The sequence below is a fragment of the Centrocercus urophasianus genome, unplaced genomic scaffold (assembly GCF_019232065.1).
Source record: "Centrocercus urophasianus isolate 14NV4802_14NV808 unplaced genomic scaffold, USGS_Curo_1.0 seq_10, whole genome shotgun sequence".
NCBI lineage: Eukaryota > Metazoa > Chordata > Aves > Galliformes > Phasianidae > Centrocercus > Centrocercus urophasianus.
In genome coordinates, this window is record NW_024884142.1 from 68,099,617 (window position 1) to 68,122,133 (window position 22,517).

At 37.2% G+C, this 22,517-nt stretch overlaps 1 protein-coding gene across 4 annotated transcripts in view; it reads right to left on the reverse strand.

The window, feature by feature from the left end:
• Positions 1–760: 760 nt before the first annotated feature.
• The window catches only part of RGS7 (regulator of G protein signaling 7), a 212,264-nt gene continuing 190,507 nt past the window's right edge, over positions 761–22,517 (reverse strand). For 2 of the 4 annotated variants that reach the window (XM_042827133.1, XM_042827124.1), the window contains 4 exons: positions 14,728–14,914; positions 11,132–11,221; positions 8,946–9,026; positions 761–1,337 (listed from right to left, as the gene is read on the reverse strand). In XM_042827133.1, the coding sequence (XP_042683067.1) occupies positions 8,952–9,026; positions 11,132–11,221; positions 14,728–14,914 (352 nt within the window). In that variant the 3' untranslated portion in view covers positions 761–1,337; positions 8,946–8,951. The remainder of the gene's footprint in view (positions 1,338–8,945; positions 9,027–11,131; positions 11,222–14,727; positions 14,915–22,517) is intronic. The other 2 variants (XM_042827103.1, XM_042827113.1) reach the window with 2 other exon arrangements.

The following is a 22,517-nucleotide window of genomic DNA, read 5'->3' on the forward strand; positions in this document are numbered from 1 at the left end:
ATCTCTAGCTCCATTTAGCAGCAGAAGGCTCTATATCCATTGTCTCATGGACAATGTCTGCAAGCTCCTATGAACCTACAAGTAGATCTCTTACATGAATATCACTATTAGACACACATACAACAGTGCACTTGAACTGAGCCCCTGAGTTAAAATTGCAGGTTTCTTCATTTACAGCCCAAGGTTTGAGCTCAAGTCTCAGCACTTCCAAACCACTATCTCTTCAACTTAAAATGTTGCACTGTGGCACACATGACAGCAAGGAGAAAGAAATGGTGTCATATTTAGCAAAAGCATACTCATGTTCTCAGCCAGACTTGATCATGTCCATTCCTAAGAAAATGCAGTTTAGTTGATCTGCTCTTGGTCAGCAACTGAATCGTTGAGCAAACTGTGTAGACTGCACCATTACAGACTTGATCTAGCATGAAGAAAAGTTTGCTTATGTGATGATGAGCAAGCTGGAAAGGTCTCTCTGCTGCTAGCTTGCTAAAAAGAAAATGAAGAGTAAATGATTATCAATAAAGTGTGTTTGGTTAGGTGTCACTCAGAGAAAGAAAATGCCATTTCATGTCACTTTTTAGAAAGCACAAGGCATGTAACTTTTGGGAATGGCTTTGCTCTGGACTAATCTTCAGATTCAGTATTAAAATCTCAAACTTCCCAAAGGAAAGAGACTCTGCATATTTTAATGAAAGATAAAACAACAATATAAACATACACAAATTTACAGAGGAAGGATCAACTTTAATACATCTGGAGTAAAAGGTGTTCTTTTTTAAATATGGTATAAAAATAAATGCAAGAAACATTAACAGAGAATATACAGACAACAGACAAAGACACAGGTTTTCTTTCTCAATGTGCATACATCAGTGAAATGAAACCTTCTGTGCTAATTTATTGTGCAATAAATGTGATGCCATATGTATATTTATTAATATATGCATTTTTTACATTTCTTCCAGTTTTTGATTGACGTATTTTTTTAATAAACTGTGCCTAGCAGAAGCTTTTTTTTCACTGTACTTGAGCTTGCAGAAAATAAAAAGACACAGATCCAGCTTGATATGAAGGAGGAAGTGAGCAGACAGTTTTCGAAATGGAGGCATCGAAAGGCTAGAGAGTCCCTCGGAGTCTGTAATGCCTTAGTATACACAAAAGAAAACAAGTCAGGTCCTTGCTCATGCAACATCTTGTTCTACTGTCCTCTGATTCAGGCAATCAGTGAGCTATAAAGTATGTATAATGATTTGAGTCTGCTTCCATGCTACAAGGTGATCCTTTTAGTAGGACTGCACTAGACTGGTTAACCTCTTTGATGTGAGCGATTTCCCCTGAGGAAAAGATAAAAACAAAAAACAAAAACAGAAAACAGAGGCATGATCACTGCAAACCTGTTCATCAGCAACCACTCAGTGTTGCCACATCACTGTCAAATATCTAAGGGCACCAACTGGAGTCTGTCAAATCCTAAACCACAGGAAACCCTTACACTTGCACTCCTGCACTGCCAGCCAGCCATTCTGTTTCAGAGTGTTTACAGCAAATTCAAAGGCCAGTTTTGAATGAAATTGGGTTTGGCTGTTAAGAAACTACTGCTGTGACAGCTTTGCTGTTGGTCACTCCCAGAACTACTAGAAGGTGGCCACCAGAAGTGAGGGTGCCTCATGCTACAGCGATGATGTGCACACTGTAGTAGCTCCATCACAAATTGCAGAAAGCTACTTTACAGTTGAAGTAAAAAAGTAAGAGGCAGATTGCATACAGGCAGGAAAGCAGCTTTTCCATGAACTTTGCAATAGGCTTGCTGATACTTCATTTACTATTTATAAGGAGTATTGGTCAGGTATGTTACATGGGACTGCCTAAAATTGCTTAGAAGGTGTTTGGATTTTCACATTGTCTTTTTCCTCATCAGTCCTCCTGTTGCAGAGATGTTGTTTCAGTTTCTCAGGAAGTTCTGTCCCACAAGAGTTAGCTGTACAGTGCAGAGAGGATAGTGTAGGTATGTTGTGATGGCATATTTCAGGCAGATCTGAGCTTTAGCTGAGCCAGACAAAAGCCACAAAACCACACAAAATGTCAGTTAGCTCTCCTCAGGCCATCCTGCTGTGGCACCAATTCAGCAGAGGCAGAGCTGGCACAGCAAGCTTACAGCACTTTTCAATACACCACAGGGATATCCTGATAATATAGATCATAAAAAATAAAATAGTAAAGGGCTCTATCTAACTTGTCAGTTAAAGGATATTTAATATTAACATCTATTGTTCATTTTAAAATCAAACTGACTTCAAGGAAACTACACTAAGAATTACTGTAACTGTGAAGAGAGGTGACCTGCAGTAAATGGTAAATAAACTTATTCTGCTTTATCAATGAGCTGTAAAGTAATCTGTTGTGCCGTGGAATTACACAATTTAATATCTGTTTTCCTTACCAATTAATTTTATGCTCAAAGAGATAAGCAAGTTGGTTTTGAACATTTGCTTAAATGCAATATACCAGAATAGATCATGACAAAAAGAATAGCCATTTTACTCTTTGTGCTCTGAAATAAATGTCATACAGATGAGGGTGAATTTTCCCCTTACAGTATAATATTGAAGGGAAATAACGATCTGTAATGTTGGATTAGATTCCTCATCTCTGAAGTTCACCATATTGCCTGATAATAATAGCACTTGCTTCTAAAAAAAAGACAGCATGTCTCCTTCTAGGCATGGTTTCCTCCCTTTATCTAGCTTTAACTCTATGAATTTCTACCTACATTAATTTCAATTTTTTTGCATTGGTTTAGCTTTAGATTATGTTCTCCCATAATGTAATAATCAAGCTGTTTAAACCACTAAGCTAAACACTTTTTAGATAAGCAAAATGTCTCCACAGCTATGTGGCATTGGACTACTACAATTTAAGATGATAGCCCAAATTTGTTATGTGATTTTAGAGGTGGTGCAGGGTTGTCAGCCTTGTACATAAGCTAAGAAAATATTCAGCATATGCTGATCTTTCCATCTTATGAAGATTTTTGTCTGTGAATCTGTGAATTAATTTTGTCTTCTTATTTGTAGCAGCTGTTTCTTTAGGAGTTGTAATTCCATGGAATTTGAGATGAACCATTCTGGCATCTGTGGAATGAACTGTGATATTATATAAAGTAGGAATTTTTGATCTAAGTGCAGGCAAAAAAAACTATTCATTAATTAGTTGATCTGACTTGATAATCTTATTCTATGTATTAATTGAATTTTTCCCTATAGATGCATTAAGATGTCATGAAAATTTTGTTGTTATTTGGCATCACGTCTTCCCCAGATACTGCTCACCACAGTAAGCTGAAAGACTTCGGGTAGTTTTTCTCCTAAGTTAAGGATTTCTCTGGATGTCTTATTCACCCCCTTCCTTCCCCAGGGTTGAATCTATTTCTTTCAGGTACAATGCTAATTACTGTTCCTTAAGCCAATTTTTCAATTTGGTCACCTACAACAAACGGGCAAGTTCTAAAAGGTGTGGCATACAACTAATCACACATAGGAAATTGTTTGCTGTGCTAGTAAGATTAAAGAATGTTTGAAAACAAATTCAAAAGTACTAGATTTTCATCTGAAGAATGAAAAGAAGATCTTTAATATTTTTGTTGTATTCTTGCCATCAACATGTAGGAGTATAGGGCCAAATTCTAAACGAGAAAAGGATTTTGGTCTTTTAGGTACAATTTGGACATACGAATTGAAACAATTGAACAATTTTATTATAACACACCAGCCAAATGAAGCTTTATGCATATATGCAAATGACCTTTAAAGACCCCTTCCAACTCTAAGGATTCTATTATTCTGTGATTCTGTATCTCAACAAGGGAGTCAGAGTACAAGCAGGCAGCAGAACAACTGGAGTCAATTACATTGATGAAAACCAAATAACTGACCTCAGCGTTCTCTCACCTACCTTAATGTATTAACTTTTTAAATGCAGAGTTGTCCTTCCAATTGTACTTTTAGAGAGCTTGAGGAGAAAATTACAAAAGTATGTGCAGATTTATGAACACAAGTATGCTGACTGACCTATTTATGTAGCTGGACACCAACAACTCAATCTGGCAAGTCAGCAACAACTTCAATTCATATGTGACTTATAAGAGACCAATGTGAAATTTATATAGGGACCAGAGTTGAAAAATATGAAGGTTAAAAGAATAGTTTTCAAATTCTTATCCTTTCTGCTAAGCAACCTCAGTCACTCCTTTTTCAAGTTTCTTTATTGTCTTTAGGACTTATATTTCCAGTTCATAGAAATGGAAAGGGGAACACCACATATCCAATAGGGAGAATGCCATGCACCCTACTGGGAGCAAAATGAGACAAAATGAGGACTGGCCCTCCTTGCTCTCACTATTCCTGATCTGCTTGTGTGTGGCAAACATGCTGAATGCCAGCAGCTTGGCCAGCATCAGCAGGCAAAGTTCCCAGGTGATATCCCTGGTGCCACTCGCAGTGCTGAGATAAACAGCCCTTGGCAGGAGCGCATCTGGAGAGGCACAGGAACAGAAACAGTAAGTCTCTGGTCAGGATTTAGCCAGCCCTTGCTCCTCCAAGGCAGGCAAATGGATTTAGCATTGCCCAGGGGGTCAGGATTTTGCTTTGATTTTCATCCAGTTGTGCCAATGTATTTCTCTTTCAGGAAGGTGGTGAAGTGGAGGATGTTAGCATTTACTGAGTTTAGGGGACAAGTTCTCACCACTACCTTCAGTGGTTGCATGTGCAGGAAAATCCTCTTGCCTATAGTGAGGATTTGCAGTCCTCTCCTAATTTTACACTGCAGCTGTTCCTTTCCTGGAGCAGTTCATAGACAAAAAGGAGTGTCTGAGCAATTGCATAGTCTTGGTTTGGCTTGTTCCAAACTGGGTGATAATTCCTCTTTCTCCTTCCCCAGTAATCTGCATATTCTGATGAGCTGCTCTAATTCCTGCTTAACCTGCAGGCTCTTTCCAGATGGGATAGTTTTAACTTGAAAAACCATCGGAAGGATGGGGTAGAATCTAAGATTTTTCTAAGGAGCCAATGCATTCGACAAACAGTTCAGTTCGTTATCACTTTGTACTTCTCAGTCTTCCAGTAGCTTAGGATACAGGCAAATATTTGTCAGCTGGGAAATGGCAGTCACTGGCCTAAAATCTGAATGGGAGCGCTCTGTTTCCTAATGGAGACAGACCCAGCTGTGCCAGTACCACACAGCAGCCCCTCCGCCCCAGCACAAAGCAAGGCAGCTCAGCTCATCATTGCAGAACTGGGCAAAGAGGCCAACCTTCACTGGCATCTCCCAGGGATTCTCCTTTTGATTTTTCTCACTAAGCTGGGCAATCATTCCTCAAAAACAACCCAACACTGGATTTTTGGACTAATTATTAGTCCAAACTCAAAATTTCAATTAATATATATATATTTTTTTTCATTAAGCCATCTCTTTCCTGAAAAAGAGAAGGCTCACTTCTATGAAAGTTTATTGTTTTTAGGGTTTGGGTTTTGAGTTGTTTGTGTTTTTGTGTTTTTTTTTTTTATTATTTTTTATTTTTCAAAGCTTTGGAGAAAAAAATTATTGGCTAATGGGAAATTAATATCTGCATTTCTCAGTAAAGGCGCAGTTCTTAATACGGCAACATCAGTTTAAACATCTATAAAGTCTATACCAGACTGAAAAGAAAAGAGGAAGCTATTTTAAAGAGTTTTAATTTCCACCTCTAGACCATAATTCGCAATTTTTCATATTAAGTTACACTGGACAGTGGATTGTGAAAATGTGCTGTGTTGCATGGCCTTCATATTTCTTATCTCATGCATTAAATAGTATAATTTTACTGGTTTGGAGAGGAAAATCCTTAGAAGAAATTGGTAAGCAAGTTCTAAGCTAAGTGGAAGCAGATAGCTCTAAGTGGAAAGAGCATGGGTAATGTAAGACATAGTAGTTTTAAACCCAGTGTCATTAAATGGGGTTGTTGCTTATGAGGCTATGAGTGAAGACTGTTATCATTTGATGACTCTGGTTTAATAAATGGACTGAGTTAGCTCAGTTTTGTACTGACTGTTTTCATAAAACACCACAAACTTGCAAAAAGCCCATTTTTTCACCTCGACAGTTAAGCAGCAACAGATAAAACTCTGACACTGGCGGTGGCATCTGAAGCTGTCACACCCACATGCAGTGATGGAGCATCTCCCCAGGGGGGTTCTAAGGAAAAGAGTGCACCTTACTGCCCTGTTAACTGGTCTCCTGCCAAGACAGGAAAATTTGCATGTAGTGGAAAAGAAATGAGCCTACTGTGCTGTAAATGAAATGCTTTGTTCTGGGTTTCCGGACCACTGAGCACAGCTAAACACAGGCAGGTGTTCACAAAGGTGTGTTGCTCAGAGACTACCAGTCTGCTACTGTCACAGTTCCTGATGGGAAGGAGAAATTAAAGTCTTCCTTAAAGGACCTCTTTTCTCCCATCAGTGTTATCAGTGCACCTTCCTTCACTTGTGGGTTTTGTTTTGTTTTTTTTTTCCTATGCTGTGTAGATGTTTTACTTGAGGTAGTTTCCTAACTTTTTATTTAGGACAAAATATTACACACAGCAAATACAAGTTTGCTATTACTTTACCTATGTTGTATCTTATATAAACATGTTTCTGACACTATTCACACTGTTGCAGACTGCCAAAAGCATTAGCAACTGTGCTGTATAATTTACAGAGCAAGCTAAATAACTAGTGCTTTTAGTTGTGCATATAGGGCGTTCATAAAGTGCACTGAATTACTGAAAGCTTTCTGAAAAGAAAACTCTTGTCTCAAAGAAATGCAAAGCTAAGCCTAGTTTTTATGTGTGGATAGATTCACTTCTGTTTTTTCCCACCAAACTAAAATAATGAGTGATTATCTTAGGTGACTTCAATTTAATTTTCTGATTAATACCGAGAGATAGCATGTAGAAAGTTTTAAAACTTTCTAGCTTAGCAAATGCTTTCTGTTGCAAGTATAACCCACTTCCAATTACTGCTCACAAAAGGTTCAGAAATCTCTTATAGTCTCAGCTTAACAAATCAGGTTATGAATCACAAGATCATCCTCTCATGTTCAGTCCCTATATACAACTGGTTGGTTTTTTTTAACATTTCAAATAAAAATACTGAGGTCTAATTTAGTTCAATGCAAAGCCACTTGGGTGTAATTGAGAAAAATAATGGTGGAAATGAGTCTAAATTTTCTAAATTGTCAGAAGATAAGTGAAAATACAATTTTCTTCTTTATAAATCATTCAGAGACATTTGGCTAAGCTGTAGAAGACCTGTTTCACATCTGTTTTCTGTATTAATCAGAAGAGCAGGTCTTTTACCACAGTCTGTCCCTTCACAGTAGAACAAGTTAATCAGTAGGATATTCTGAGAAACACTTGCCTCATCCCTGCATGTTAGAACCAGTGTACCAAATCACATAATTACACATTATAAACTCATCATAACTGAGAACAAGAATGGAAGAATAAGGATCCCTGGTGGCAAGGGGTCCTGGGTCTGTGGGGGATTAAAAACTCAGATCTCTCACAGAAAAATGTTTATACTTGAGAACCCTGATATTCTGGAGAAGTTTGCAACCTTCCGAGCTGCTCGTCTCATCAGGAATGTATGCTTAGAAGTGATATTTTTTACTTTTGCAGCTGACCTAACTTGACAGATTCCGCCCAAATTCATAGGGCAGTACTTTGAGAAAAAGCAAATGCACAGTATTCACATTATAGCTTACACCATGAGAAAAGAATCACCCTCTTCTAATGAAGTACTAATGCTTCATATTCAGAAATCCTCACTCCCCTTGTTCTAGCTCACAGCTTTGTTATTGGGCCTGCCTTACATCTCCAGCATCCTGCTGATCTCATCTCATCTGCCTGAAATTAGCCGCTGAATGTTGGGCATGCCAGCAGAGCACTATGCTGCTCCAGTGCTGGTGTACAGGGCTGATGCTCTATCAGAGAATAACTTTAATGCCTCCCAGTCTGTGTTCACTTTTACACTTTTTTGTATTGTTTTCCTTGCACCTGCTTGGAGCTTGCTATTTCTCTCCTTACAGCCACTTGTTTACATACTTTTTATCATAACCAGTTCCTGATCAGCTGGCTACTTAAACACCCAGCCTATATACTGTAGTTTGCCAGGCACTGTGATGAGCAAAATCTTGCCTCTCAGGAGTCCCAGATGTACTGTCTGCGCTCTCTCTCATTAACCCAGGCTCGTTTATTACTGTGGAACTTCCTGTTAAACATCTCCATGGAAGAAAGTAGAATCGTTACGTATAATGTTGTCACATATAACGTTGTATAGATCAACCTGTTCAGACAACACACAAATCACACTGCAACATGCTATGGCAACACCACCATGCAAAAAATAGGGGTTTTTGTTTCAAACATTGAGATAGTTTCCTTTGCGGCTGTTTATTTACTTTTTAGTCTTACTGACTTTGTCCCATTGAATTCAAATTTGATCCTGATTGCAGTGGATTCAAAGCATATTACAGGAAGCCTTTACCTATAAGAAAGTAGTCAAAGGATTACAGTTTTGTTTCAACATGTGAGATATTCCTGCAACCTCACAGAACTTTGCACTTTCACTGTGTTTGTTTCTTGTTCTGATTACTGGAACATATATGCAATTTAAATACTTGAGGAAACACTCTTAAGCCTCATTATATGGGAGGCAGTTTCTGAGAACTGCTTCTCCTTCCCTAGTAACTAAAAACAAAAACCATAATCTTTGCTGAAAGCTCTCAGATTTGTCATTTCAATGCACACAGCTCCACTAATCAGGTCACAGAAAAAGCCACAGATGCACACACACACACAGCAGCATCAACTGCACAATTCAACAGACAATGCAGACAAACTTGAGTAGAATCCAAGATCTTTCTACCTCTTTTCATAACAGGTTAGTGCTCGCCCTCAGTGTTGGTGTACAGTTTTTATGGCATGGGAAAATAGGGATGTTTCTGCCCTACAAAAATAAATGCGTTGAATGCTTTAGTTGGAACTTTCACAAAGTTTAAAAAAAAATCCAAAGAAACCGGAAAAGTAAAAAGAATCCCACATTTCAAGCAATCAGTGGATCTTTTGGCTGGTGGCAACATAATGCCCACAGCAAATTTAACAGCCTTCACAATTTTACCTTGGTGAAATATATTTCCAAAATTATTATTAAAAAGAAAAATAATTGGTTGCTGTATCCTTAAACAAATTGAAATCTTAATCAAACCCTTCTGCATCATCAGCATCAATTCTTTGGTCCTAAAGAAGCTGTGCATTAAGGAGGATAGGGAAAGGGAAATTATTATTGTTCATTTTTCACTGTCCCCAATTACAAAAATGGGACAAATGCTTTTCTAGTAAAACCAAAAAAAAAGAGACAGCAATGAAATCCATTATACTTAAACTATATCAGGCTTAGTATTTTGGGAGGCACTGGAAAAAGGAACAACATCAAGCAGGTTTTCACAGATTCTTTACTACAAATTAAAAAAAAGAAGCAAATCATTTCATGCTTCCTAGTGTAAAAAGCATGGCTCCCAAAGTTCCAAAGTTCCATTGCTCCATGTGTGGAGGTCAGCAGGAAAGGGAATAGGGAGGAGGGGTTGTAATGAAAGTAGATTATAAAGCTGACATTCCTAGGAAAATTCACAAACTGTGATAAACAGACTTTTAACTGTCAGTTTAGAGAAGCAAAAAGGGAAAGGAAGGTTCGGTGAGGGGGAAAGGAGAAGGATGTCCCATCAGGTTTACTAGTCTTCCGAGGCAACAAACTTACCACATTGCGTGTGAATTTCTCAAAAGATGTTCGACGATCCAGTGTGTTTTCCAACTTAAATTTAAAATAAAATTAAAAGAAAAAGGAGGGGAAAAAGAAAAGCAAGAAAAAATGGAGTAGAAAAGGACTGATGAAACAATGGACTGCAAAACAAAGTTTGTATAAATAAGGAAGCAAACATAGGTATGAAGCTGTAATGGGACTCTGCAAAACAGCAGATGGGCAAAGCAGATATAGTATTTGACAAAAATCATTTTTCATGGGAATCAAAACGGTTTGATTTAAAAGAAAAACTGAAAATAAAAAGAAATAATGAAGTGCACATCTTGTGTTAATGAACTGACAATCACAAACTTAAGGACTTCACACGGACAGTTGTAGCTTTCTGGTATTTTCAACATTTCTCTCTATATTGGATCTTCAGAAATCAATGTTTGAACAAAAAACAAAATCACACAGTACTTTCATATAATTTTAGGTTGTCATTATAAACAGTAGAATGCTACGATGTCAATAACTACCTCATTTCAGCAATGACAGGGTCCTGATTTTGCAAGCACACGGCTCCCAGGTGACTCTAGGAGATCACTATTTAGAGCCCTCTAATAAAATTATTTATCTTTATAGGATTCTGCATTGCACAAGCTGCTCCACATACTCTGGGCTGTGCCTTTTCAGGAGTCAATTCCGAGTCTGGGCTTCTCTAAGCAAACATTACATGCCAATACATGAGCCTCTGTTTGTACAAGTGTGACATGATCAGTCTTTCAATTCATATTTCTGATCTGTTTGAAACTATTCATGTAATAATAGGGAAAGAAATAGGATTAGGAAGCCCCTATTTTTATAGTTGGAATCAGAAGTTATTCATATGAGTGAGACTGTTTCTAAACACATTCTGTCGATTTTACAGGTGGAATAAAGAGAACAACAGTTATTACATAAGCAAACTTGCAAACATGAAAGACTATTCTTCTGGGATTTTATTTTATTTTTTTAATGAATCTGTAAAGCACTTTGCAATTTAAGGTGCTTCATAACAGAGAAAACAGTACAATATGGGATGTAAAAATAAAAATACGTTTTGCTAGAATAACTTATTGCAACATGCCCACATGCAGATATATACACACATATGTATATTGAATTCCTGTGTATATGTGACCCTCCAAATACGCCAAGTTGGTCACCTACCAGATATCCAGTTGCACTGGCACAGGGGAGAGAAGACTGAGTATTGTTGCAAACATAACCACTGCTTTGCACAGTGGCAAGACAAAGGCAAGATGGACCAATACCTTTTTCTTGGCCTGTAGCAGCTCCTGGTAGGCACTGGATCGTATAAAACGAGGGTAAGAATCACTTTTCATCAGTTTGTAAATGTGCTCCTGAAAGGAAAAGAAAGTGTTGTTACTCCCACAAAAGAAGATATAGGTAAAACAGGAGGCAGTTGTATATCTTTAGCCAGCTACCACTATTTAGAATAGGCAGTGTTATGAGGTAAGGTTAGCTGAGGTTGCAGTTCCTCAGCTGAAGATGAGTTGCTTTCCTTCATTAAACCAGAAATTCCACTTATTTGTTACATATAAAGGATATAGCACACCTTCCTTAAACTTACTGTCCCTATTTTCTTACAGAATTATTTTTTCTGAGAATTTATAACTTAGTTCTATCTTAAAGCCCAGTTTGAAACCTTCCTTACATCAGTCAGTTCAGTTAAGCGACCACATTGCTTAACTCAAATCCTTTCCCATCAGATTTTCTCAGCTCGTTTCTGGAGATGCTTTTCTGACTTGATATGCTTGAAAAGGTGGTAGGTTTCTAATTTAGCACTACAGATAAGTGCTTAACCTAGAGAGGGTGTCCCCTGGCTACTCTTGGAAGCATTATTTGAGAGATGTTTATTCTGCTACCCAGCTGATAATATAAAAAGGAAAATGCACATGCAAACTGAAAAACAGTTCCAGGCTAATCGAATTTTCAAGATATTTATTCTTCAGAGACATATAAAAATTTGATAGCACTAATGGAGAAAGAAGTGACACAGGCAGTTTATAGAGCTTTTCTTCTCAACATTCTCATCACTTTAAAATAAATTAATCAAAATAAACAAGGAAACAAATGGGAAAAAAAAACCCTCACTAAAAATCTACAACATAAAACATTTTATAATCTCATTCCAGTTATAATGTTAGAAGAGGAATTTTTAGAAAAAGCGATCTGAACAGGAAATATTTTCACAAAAGTATTTTAAGAAACGTTCTGCACTGTGCTAGCCGTTTCCATTTTCTTTTTCACTTAAGCCCTACCTTCTACCACAGGAAACTTTAGCAGAGCAAACAGGAAACAATAAACTCTACAGTAAATACTGTTTTGAGGTTGGTACTGCATGCAATTAATGAAAAGAAAAAAAAAAAAAAAACAAATTAAAATTATAGTGATGTAAAATTAAAGCTTATTTTTTTATCTTTGATTTGTTAGAAACTCTAGAGAATGATTCTAAGTGCCTTTCATTGTGCTTCCCACACTAAGCCAAGAAGTTCTGGCATACAGTCAGAACTCAGGCTTGTTCATTTGGGGAGTTTTAATTCCATTCAGTTTATACAAGAGCAGCTGATTCAGGCAACTGAGAGCAGAAGGGACCCTGGTACTGACGTACATATCACTGATGATGGGCATTAAAATGCTATATCTGTGCACAAATCTATAAAAACAAGACTAAATTAGGTTGCATTAATATTGTTAGTGTACAATAAGTCGGAAATTGAGGATGGATATTATTTAGCACAATTGGTCTATTTTTACTTTTGTGTCACTCTCATCTGATATGGAATCCCACAGTACCATCTTTCAAGTCCAGAAATGCTTTTCAAAGCATTTTAAAGCACAATTAAATGATTGATGTCTGCCAAAAATGAGTTATCAGTGGTCCCTTTCCCAAGAGGCAGAGCCCCACTACTGGCTGAACTCTGCCACTGCAGGTGGGGCACAAATATGAGAGGTGGTAAAGCATCAAGCTGGAGTTAGGCTTGCCCCTTTTACTCTGCAAAATGGATCCTTCCTGGCTCGAGCTGTATGCTGAACTGCATCAAATACACGGAAGCCTGAATGCAGGAAAAAATCCTTTATTGCATCTGGACAGCATACTTTACTTCTTTCAGAAACTGAAGGGGAGAAAAAAAGAAAAAAAAAAAAAAAAAGAAGTAAATCTGGAAGTAAAATTACGTTGAAACTTTGTTTTTATGAAACAAAAATTGGATGCTGGCAAAGAATTAAATTTTCATTTTGTGACTCAATTGCAAAAAAGTATTTTCTTTTCAACCTCTGAACTTGCTAGAGCTTTTATTTGTGCAACTTGTTTTTGCTGTATGCTAAATTCCTAAATCTCCAGTGGCTCAGTATATGTAAGCAACACCCACTTGTTTGGCTTATTAAAATCACTATGAATGATATAGTGTTTAATGACAATATTATTGTTTCATCATAGGTTGCTATTATAACAGCAATATGAGAGCACACAAATTTTCTTTCTTTTTATATTGGTAGAATTATTCATCTTCCTACTTAGGGCAGAGGCACTTTCCCAAAAAGTAGAAAGATTGTCAGACTCAATTTCCTTTCTGCTTTGAGGGTCTTAGAACAGTATCTCCTGGCTTCCAAGTTGATGTCCTAATAATCAAGCTGTAGAATATTCTGTAGGGATATGATCTCAATCTCTCCTTTTGACACCATTTCACTTTGTATTAATAATTAAATTTTCATCACTAGGCTGCTTATGAAAAAGGGAGGGCAGGAGTAGTTCTACAGCTTTTATTGTGAAACAAGTTATTTCTGTTGTATTTCTCAGAAGTCTTCAAGTATAAAATATTAAGCTATGAGTCAAATGAAATTTCATTTACAATTTAGGTGCTTGGGTTTTTTGTTTTTGGGTTTTTTGTTTTTTTGGCGGGTGGGGGGGAATTTTGTTTTTCAGTTTTATTTTTTTCCCCTGAGGAAAACAGAAACTTGTATTTTACTGCTTTGTTTTAACTTATGCTCCCATCCCAAAAAGTAAGCATCTTCATAACCTAGCTCTGATTGAAAGTATCTTTTGATTATGGTATTCAAAAATGTACTAAGTCAAATCCCCAAAAGCCAGATAAGACATTTACAGACTGTTCTTTACTCCTATTATACTGCTTATCAAAGAATACATCCTTAGGATGTTCTGTAGATGATAATTTAATACAACATCCATGGAATATGATATTTCTGCATAAGCCACTATCAAGTTTTTTTCTCATGAGTCAGATTTTCTTTGCGATGAGAAGCCTCACTATTATAAATGACAGCAGCAGTTTTGGATGAGCACTGAGAGAAAAGACACTGAGTATGTATCAAGGGAAGTCCTTCACGGGCAGATCTTGAGAACTAGAAATTGATGCATACCTAACCCAGTTGAAGACTCCGGATACAGAAGTTTCATCAACAGAATTAATCATAGAATCGTAGACTCATAGAATCCTCAGAGTTCAAAGGGACCTTTAAAGGCCATCTAGTCTAACTCCCCTGCAATGAACAGGGACATGCACACCTAGATCAGGTGGCCCAGGGCCTGATCCAGCCTCACCTTGAAAGCGTCCAGGGATGGAGCATTAACCACATCACTGGGCAACCAGTTCCAGTGCCTCACCATCTTAACTGTAAAAGACTTTCTTCCTTATATCTAACCTATCCCTTTTTTGAGCTTGAAGCATCCAGATGCAAATAAATGTTACACATTTGAATTTCCAAAATATCAGTTTGGAACACAGAACTTTACTGTTTAATTCTCAAATATATCCTATTTTATGCATATGCATCTCAGTAGCCAATATTCTGTTTCAGATTTCCATAAAAAGAATTGCAAACTGACCTGAGCATCTTCAAATGTGTATCTTCCAGGGTCTTTTACATTCTGCGTGGTTTTGTCATAACTTTTTGAATCTAGATTGATGGCACTGGGTGCACCTGGAGCAAGAAATTCTTGCCAGATTTCTTGGACACGAGCAGGAACTTCACGGATAGGCCTCTTCTTCAGGTCTTCTACTGCTAACCAGAACCTATGGCACAACACATCATCTTGACTTCCAGCTCAATATAATCACTAATGAAATAGTGATAGTTTTCTCTGCTCTTAAAAAAAAGAGTAAGGTAACTATAGGTTTCATATAAAACATGTGAAAATAGGTAAAATCTATCAATGTATTCTGGGATCAAGACTGGTGCCATGTCAGGCAATCCAACTGCCATAAAAAGCAATTACAAGCCTAGACAAGAGAGGTGAGAAATGCTTCATTTCTTATGTAGGTGTAGCTTTCTTAGGAAGTTTTCATTTAACTGGAATTAAACTGAGATTTCATTTCACCTGAGTCACAAGGTCTTACATCACTTATAAACCTATTGCTTTTTGACATTCCTTCAGAAGCTAATAAGAACTCATGCTCCTGGTATCTATGTAAATCTAAGTCCTGCTAAGCTATCAGCCAAATAACTGTATTGACAGTTTTCCTACTTTTACTCCATAAATTATGTATATAAAAGAAAAGCATTTCTATAATTTCATTTATTTGTTCAGCATTGCATTTCTAAACTTTTTTTTTTTTTTTAACTGCAGCATTGAACAGAAGCACCCATTCTCCTGCTGCAGAGCAAACCAGCATCAGGCAACCACAGTGACAGTCATCCTTCTCATTCTAGAGAAGGATCACTAGAATGGGCTTGATTGAGCTGTGATCACAGCCAGCTAACTATGAACTTTGTTATTCTGTTGTTATTTCCTATTAGGAGCTCTTAATTGTTACCTCTCTTACAGCTATTAGAACTCTCACTGCACACAATTCAATTAAATTAAATCAGGATGTCATGCTTATGTACACTACAGAACCCTTACACTGTTGTGTTCTTTTTTCCTCAGAGAGCTCAATTGAAGTATGATTTTTATCATGTTACATATGCAACCACTGCAAAAGATACAACTTTTCAGTATTGTTTTGATATGGTTGGCTCTATGAAACAGGTCGGCTGATGTGTGTGAAACAAGTCAGTTTTTTACAAGGCTGACAGCTAATTTAGGTGGACTTTTAAGATGTGGTTCAATCCTGCTTAAAACATAAAATCAATCTGAAATCTCCTAGCTTTGTCCAAGAGTGAATGGTTGGAGAGAGGAATTGTGGATGGGTGTTAAGGTAAATGAAATAATACCACACTAAGTCCAAGTCATAATATAGTTACTGCAACAAATCATAAGAGACAGTAAAGCACTTTAAAGAAAAACTTAGAGTATTCCTATTATGACACATTCTTCAGTTGAGATAATTTACCTTCTGGGCAGCAATTAATCCTTCAGTTCTGTTTCAAAACTGCTTTATAGTGTGCTGGATGGAAGGAGCCTGTGCTCATGGGTTCCAAGCCACTACAGTCAGTGTCACAATACCAAGCTGACTATTTTAGGCACTTCTGCACCTTCCAGTTGCATGGTATTTACACACAGCCTCTCAGCCTGTTAATTCCATAAAATTCTCCAAGAGATAAAGAAGTAATATTGTCCCAGTTTCGCAAATACATTAATAATGTACAGTGTTTTCTCCAAGGTCACAGAGTCTGTGCCAACACAGAAAAAAACTTTAGTTTCAAATATTCTGAGTAGAACCACTTATCTGTGTGATCTGCAATATGAATTGAAAACAGTTCTGCACAAAGCCCACAGATATATTCTGGGAATCTGACGGCAATGCAGTATGTATAAAGGCCTCATAACTCAAGTTTTAAAACGGCACAGCTCAGAAACTTTAACTCAGTTCACTCTGTCAAATTTGGGCAACCTACTTTGGTTTCCTTAAGCTACTTTTAATATTTGCATCTAAAAGTGCATATCCTGCAGTGCCAACCCCTTTATATGCATCTTCTGGGACTGACTGATTACTCATGTGTATCAAAGTCAGGTAAGGAACAGAAAAATGAAAGAGAAGGATGTTCTTTGTAAACATACATTTTCTATCACCCTGCAGACAGCCTGAGTATCTAGCTCAAAGCTGTCACATTCTTGTTTGTTCCTTTATATGACTGCCAGTATCTCTGGAAGTCACTACAAGTATGCCTTAGGATGCTATTTTCTTTCTCAATGAACTGTTTCCATACAGTAGGTTATACTCAATTATGGGAAAATAGATGGGAGATAGAAGCTTCCAATATGGAACAGCAAGGTTGCATAGATACATTCTTAGAGGCTCAACATCAGATTTTCAATAAATTAATTTTATTCCACCCTTCTAACATTAGCATTTAAAAGCTCTATTGGAAATACGAGGCTCTAAATATAGAAAACACTTTAAAAGCATGAAGAAAATGCTGATTTCTGCAGCATGCTCCATCTAAGAAGCTTATTCACAGCCAAAACCGAGTTCACTAATTTAATCTACTTTTCAATTTCTTAATCCATGTTTTAGAAAAAATGCTTACCCTCCTCCCACATAAGAGTTAAAGTCAAATATGCAAAATTAGGAAAGGCCAAAAAAGAGGCTGCTACCTCTTGCATTTTCTAAAATAACATTTCTGAGTATCACATGGCTACCAAAAGCACAGATTATTGAAGGAAGTGGAAATGGATTCTGCAAGACCTCAGCAGAGGCCTCAAAAAGATGCACCTGTCTGCTTTTATACCTCTGCCTTGCGGGCTGTGATTAGAGCAAGGTAAAATTCCAGTAGCAAAGGGTATGTCTGCAACAGTAAATACACGAAAGGGGAAGAGAGGATAGAGGGAATTCCAAGCGCATTTTCTGGACAAATCTATGCACAGACTTGGTTGTACATTTCACAGAAGGAACTAGAGCTTTGTCTCTTTCCTTGAATGAAACTTGAAAATCCTGTTCATGTAGGTTAGCTTCAGTCATGGAGACCATCGCTAGAGGATGCTCAGTACCATTTGAATAGACAGTCTGAGGGTCAGGGTATAAACCTTGCTGCTTTGTTCATCCCAGCATTTAGGCTGTGTCATACTAGGTCACGAGCCAGATGTATGGCTGAGTGAGAGTGTATAGCATGAGAATTGTACCTCCAGCCACATAACATGATAGGACACATGTTGAAAGACATCTGGGGCTTACGTCCTCCAGCTGGAAAACTTTCAAAGTGTGGGTGGCCGTGCCAGATAAATAGCACAGCTGCATCCCAGCTTCTGTCCCATTAACTGACCTAAATGACTGAGGCAGCCAACAGCAGATCCCAGATTAAGCTAATCAGTTATATTTAGCACATAGCAACATCAGAACACAGACAGAGGAAAAAAGCTGCAGTGATTCTCAACAAATGTGTGAGAATTAAGCAACACTGAGAAAGCAAGGTGGGTTTTCCATGGGCTTTGCAACCCATGTATGTGTCACAACAGGTCAGAGACAGACCTCAGCACTTTCAGCAAGACATTAACAAATTGCATTGAGAAAAACAGCTAGCATTTTTTTCTGGCTGCATGAAAGATTACTTTTTGACTCCTAGAAACCACCTTCTTGCCAAATACAACTTCAAATATAGTAGCACACGAGTTCTTCAAAAAAATGGGAGGGAATTAAATCTGGTAATTAGTGTCTTCTGATCTGCAGAAATTACAATATTTTGGGGACTTGGGAGTTTACACTTCTGACTAAAACGGAAGTACAGCACAGGTAATTTCAGCCTCAAAGATAACATTTTGGCCACATTAGCACTTAGAACAAGGTCTCATAATCAACGGTATGAGATATAAACACTAGCAGTACCTCAAAGAAAGTAGCTACCAGTGCTTCTGTTCAGATTTGCTACACTATCAAGTACAGTTGATTGTTCATCATACCTTTATAACTTCCCTGTTAGTGAAGACTGGTCATCAATAACAAAGAGTGACAAAAGAAGAAACAAGCTGGATTAAGAAAAAGAACTTTGCTTCTTGCACCATTTTCCCCCTAGTGCTCTAGAAAAGTACTGTCATGCTGTAATTAAAAAAATTATCAGTACCCTGGAGTAAATAAAACATAAAATTAAGCACCATGACTGAAACAATTTGTGGGCAAAAATTACACATTTTGGTAATACTTTTTAATTCATTTATTTTATAGGACATAATCACAGCCTCTATTTCCAGTGTAGAACATTTTTACAGCAATTTAGGAGTCCATGATAAAAATTTCTCACAATCTCAGCTTGCAGAGGTCTGAGCACATCCAAATTCATCAGGAGAAAACACTTAAAGAAAACTTAATTTAACTAATTTCTCAGTCCCTTTCCTTTCTCTGAACAGACAGAACTCAGTGCCTCTTTTCCTTAACTTGTTCATTCAATATGGAAGATAGTAAATGAGGGTCAAAGGAAAGGGCAACAGGTCCAGTGGCTTTTGCTTCCGTGTATCAGGGAAGATGCTCTGTCACTGTCCTCCATTCATTAACCTGTGAGGCTTTTGCAACTTTGGAGATCACCCCTACTGCAGTACTGCATAATAGACTGTGACAGGTTTTCAGATTGGCAGCACTGAAATTATTTAGATCTTCCAATCGTTGGTAAATCCTACAAAACAACCACGTAGGAGCAAACGTACAGTTCACATGAATGCTATTTTTCCAAAAAATTCTGCAGCATGAAGACAAAAGAAGGGTAGGGAGAGGAATGGAAATTTTCTATAGAGGTGAAGAAATTCAGTTTCCAGGTGCCACGTTTCCATAAGATTCATTTCACTAGGTTACTCTTTGAAAATCTCCTTTCCCATGCTTGAACTGCCTTGCAACTGAATTCAGTAGCACTGGATCATGCCAAAACTGAAGTCTCATGAATTCTGAATATTGGTCACCATGTTTGTAATACTCAGTGGGAATTTTTATAAATTATCCAAACTTCAGGTGTTTGCTCTCTTGTATTGAACTGTATGCAAAGTGATGCATTCAAAACAGCTGCATGATAAGGAGAGATTACAACTCGTAGATATGTTAGGTGAATGAAGAATCCATTCTGGCTGTTAGTAAAACTCAATCACATTGCAATTAAGCTGCCATGCTGATAAACCTTATCAGGCTTTCTGAAGAGCTCACTGCTAAATGATCAAGCAGAACTAGATTCATGAGATGGCTTACAGTTTTACTCAATATCTCCCTCAGAAGGAGCATTCCTTTGCTACCCTTCACAACACCCCTGGAGAGGGAAATACTATTAATTCCAATTTATGGGCAAAGAAAGAAAAACAACAGAGAGGGACAGAAAAAAAGGAGTTCTGATTGCATTCCCCTTGATTCATAGAATCACAGAATCACAGAATCACCTGGGTTGGAAGGGACCTCAAGGATCATGTAGTTCCAACCCCCCTGCCTAGCAGGGCCACCAAACATACACATTTAGATCAGGACATACACATTTAGATCAGGGATCACATTTAGATCAGATTGCACAGTTCTTAGTTTTAACTCATGACTCAAGTTTCTTTATCCCTGTTCTGTTTCTCAAAACGCAATCTATATCCTCTAAGACTCAGGTTCTCAGCCGGTTTAGGCACTCTCAGTTCAAGTCAATGAAACAGTAATACTGGGACATTTAACTACTTAGACAATTACACTTGAATACAAATGGTGTATATGGTAGACTTAACAACTGATTCACATTTCAGGCTTTTGTGATTGTTTGTTTTGAAGTGAGGTATAAGAATTCTAATCAATTAGATTCTCTCTGTAGTGTTTGAGTATCTCTTGTACTGTACTGGGTAACTTGAATCCACAGTCCCAGCTGTATTACCTCCCTTGAGTTTAATGGCACTTACTGATTATGACTTTAGAAGGATAAGAGCTAGCTATTGACTTGAATTCACACTGTTGCAGTTGGAAGAGTGAATGGAAATAAACATTTTGTTCAAGGTGGCTGTCAAATTCAAAAATAAGGAAAAACAAATTGCTGTAGTGAGGTTAATAACTGAGCAAACGAACAGGTAGTCTTTTAAATTTAAGGTTTTTCTAATAGTAACGCTTGAAACCACCATGCCCCAAATGCTTTTAATTTCTCTTAGTGTGACCTGTAATATTTTTATTCTCATATGCAATGAGCCTTACAAATTCATGCTTTGTAACCTGATTTTACTGTTTGAGCTTAACTGTGGATTGATTTCCCCAGTTTGAGAACGCATAAATATAATTCAGAGCTTGTGAGACAGTTTTCAGTTAATATCACAGAAAGCCCCTTTAAAGTAAGAATTTGATCCTCTGCCCGATTCTTCCCAATGAAGCCTTTAAGCTCACATTCACTGCTGCTGTTAGGTATTTTATAATACTGATGTAAAAATCTAGAGAGATGGAAGAGAAGATGGCATGTCAAGGAATCAGCTCTGAACAAATTTCTCCAGTGTATTTTTCTGGATCAGTCACTTGCAGTTTGCCTGTGGTTAGTGTTGTAAATAGGATTAGAGAAAAGAGCTGGGGATTATGTGGGTAACACTGTAGTTGGCAGAGAGACAAATGAATCACAGAAACACACTGAAATTGCAGTACATACCAGGCTGGATAGGTTTATGTTTGAACAGCTGCTCTGCGTAAGGAATTGCCAGGATGTTTTGTGAGTGAAAAAATGGATTTTTTTCCCTCTTTAGGTATCATGCTGAGTTCATCACTGGATTTGTTAATTAACAAAAAATCTTTATATGTCACTAATGAACTTATCAGCATGGAAATCAGGCTATATTTCCATGTTTGAGCTATATTTCCAGAGAGATAAAGTCAAAAAAAGTCATTTGGGAAATATAAGGTATAGAGTACATAATATATACTTGTGATGCAAAGTTCAAAGTATGAACATGGTCAGCAACTTAGAGAAATCCATCTCTAGTTATTCCGCAGTTAATCCTAAATTAACAACAAGGAGGTTTGTGCAATTACTGAGCATTTAAGGAACCAACACCACAAAGTGCTAAATGCCTCTTGTAAAATGCTATGTAAAGGTAACTCTAATGCTATGTAAAGGAAAAGGAAAGGTTATACTGCACCGCTTAGGACTAAGTGCAGGCACATACACACACAAAAATGAGGTTCAGGAATTTTCTAAGTTTTGTAATGTAAGTAAATAGGATTTTATATTCCTTATGCTATTGGTGAATGAGAAGTGAAACAGATGACATTTGACAAGATGGAACATAGTGAAAACAGTGGCATACATGCTTATGAGCTATATACAGTCTGACTCATCAGTCGAAATACTGCTATTGGTTCCTCTGAAGTAATCCCTACCATTAGACTTCCTCAGAATAGCAATACTAGATGTGCTGAAAGCCAATGGATGGAATACTATTTCTTTAAGTCAAAGAATACTTCTCTTGAAATATTTGGAATAGTACTTTGAATAATCTTTTTGAAATAATACTGCTTATATACATGTGTGATTTAAGATTCATACACTAAAAACAAATTTGCATTTTGCAATTAGTAAGGAATTTGAAAGGTGAACATCACATTACTTCTGTGTCTGATCCATATGATCTTCGTGGAGCTTTTCAAGAGACCAAGAATCCACATAAACGGGACCAACAGTGAAAGTTTTAACTTTTATTTCTAAATACTTTATTTTTTTTAACAATTTTTCTTTAAAACTTTACTTTTTTCATAAAACCAAACATAATAAAAGCTACTGCATAGGTTTTAAGTGGGTCAGTGTTTTAATGCTGTATAATAG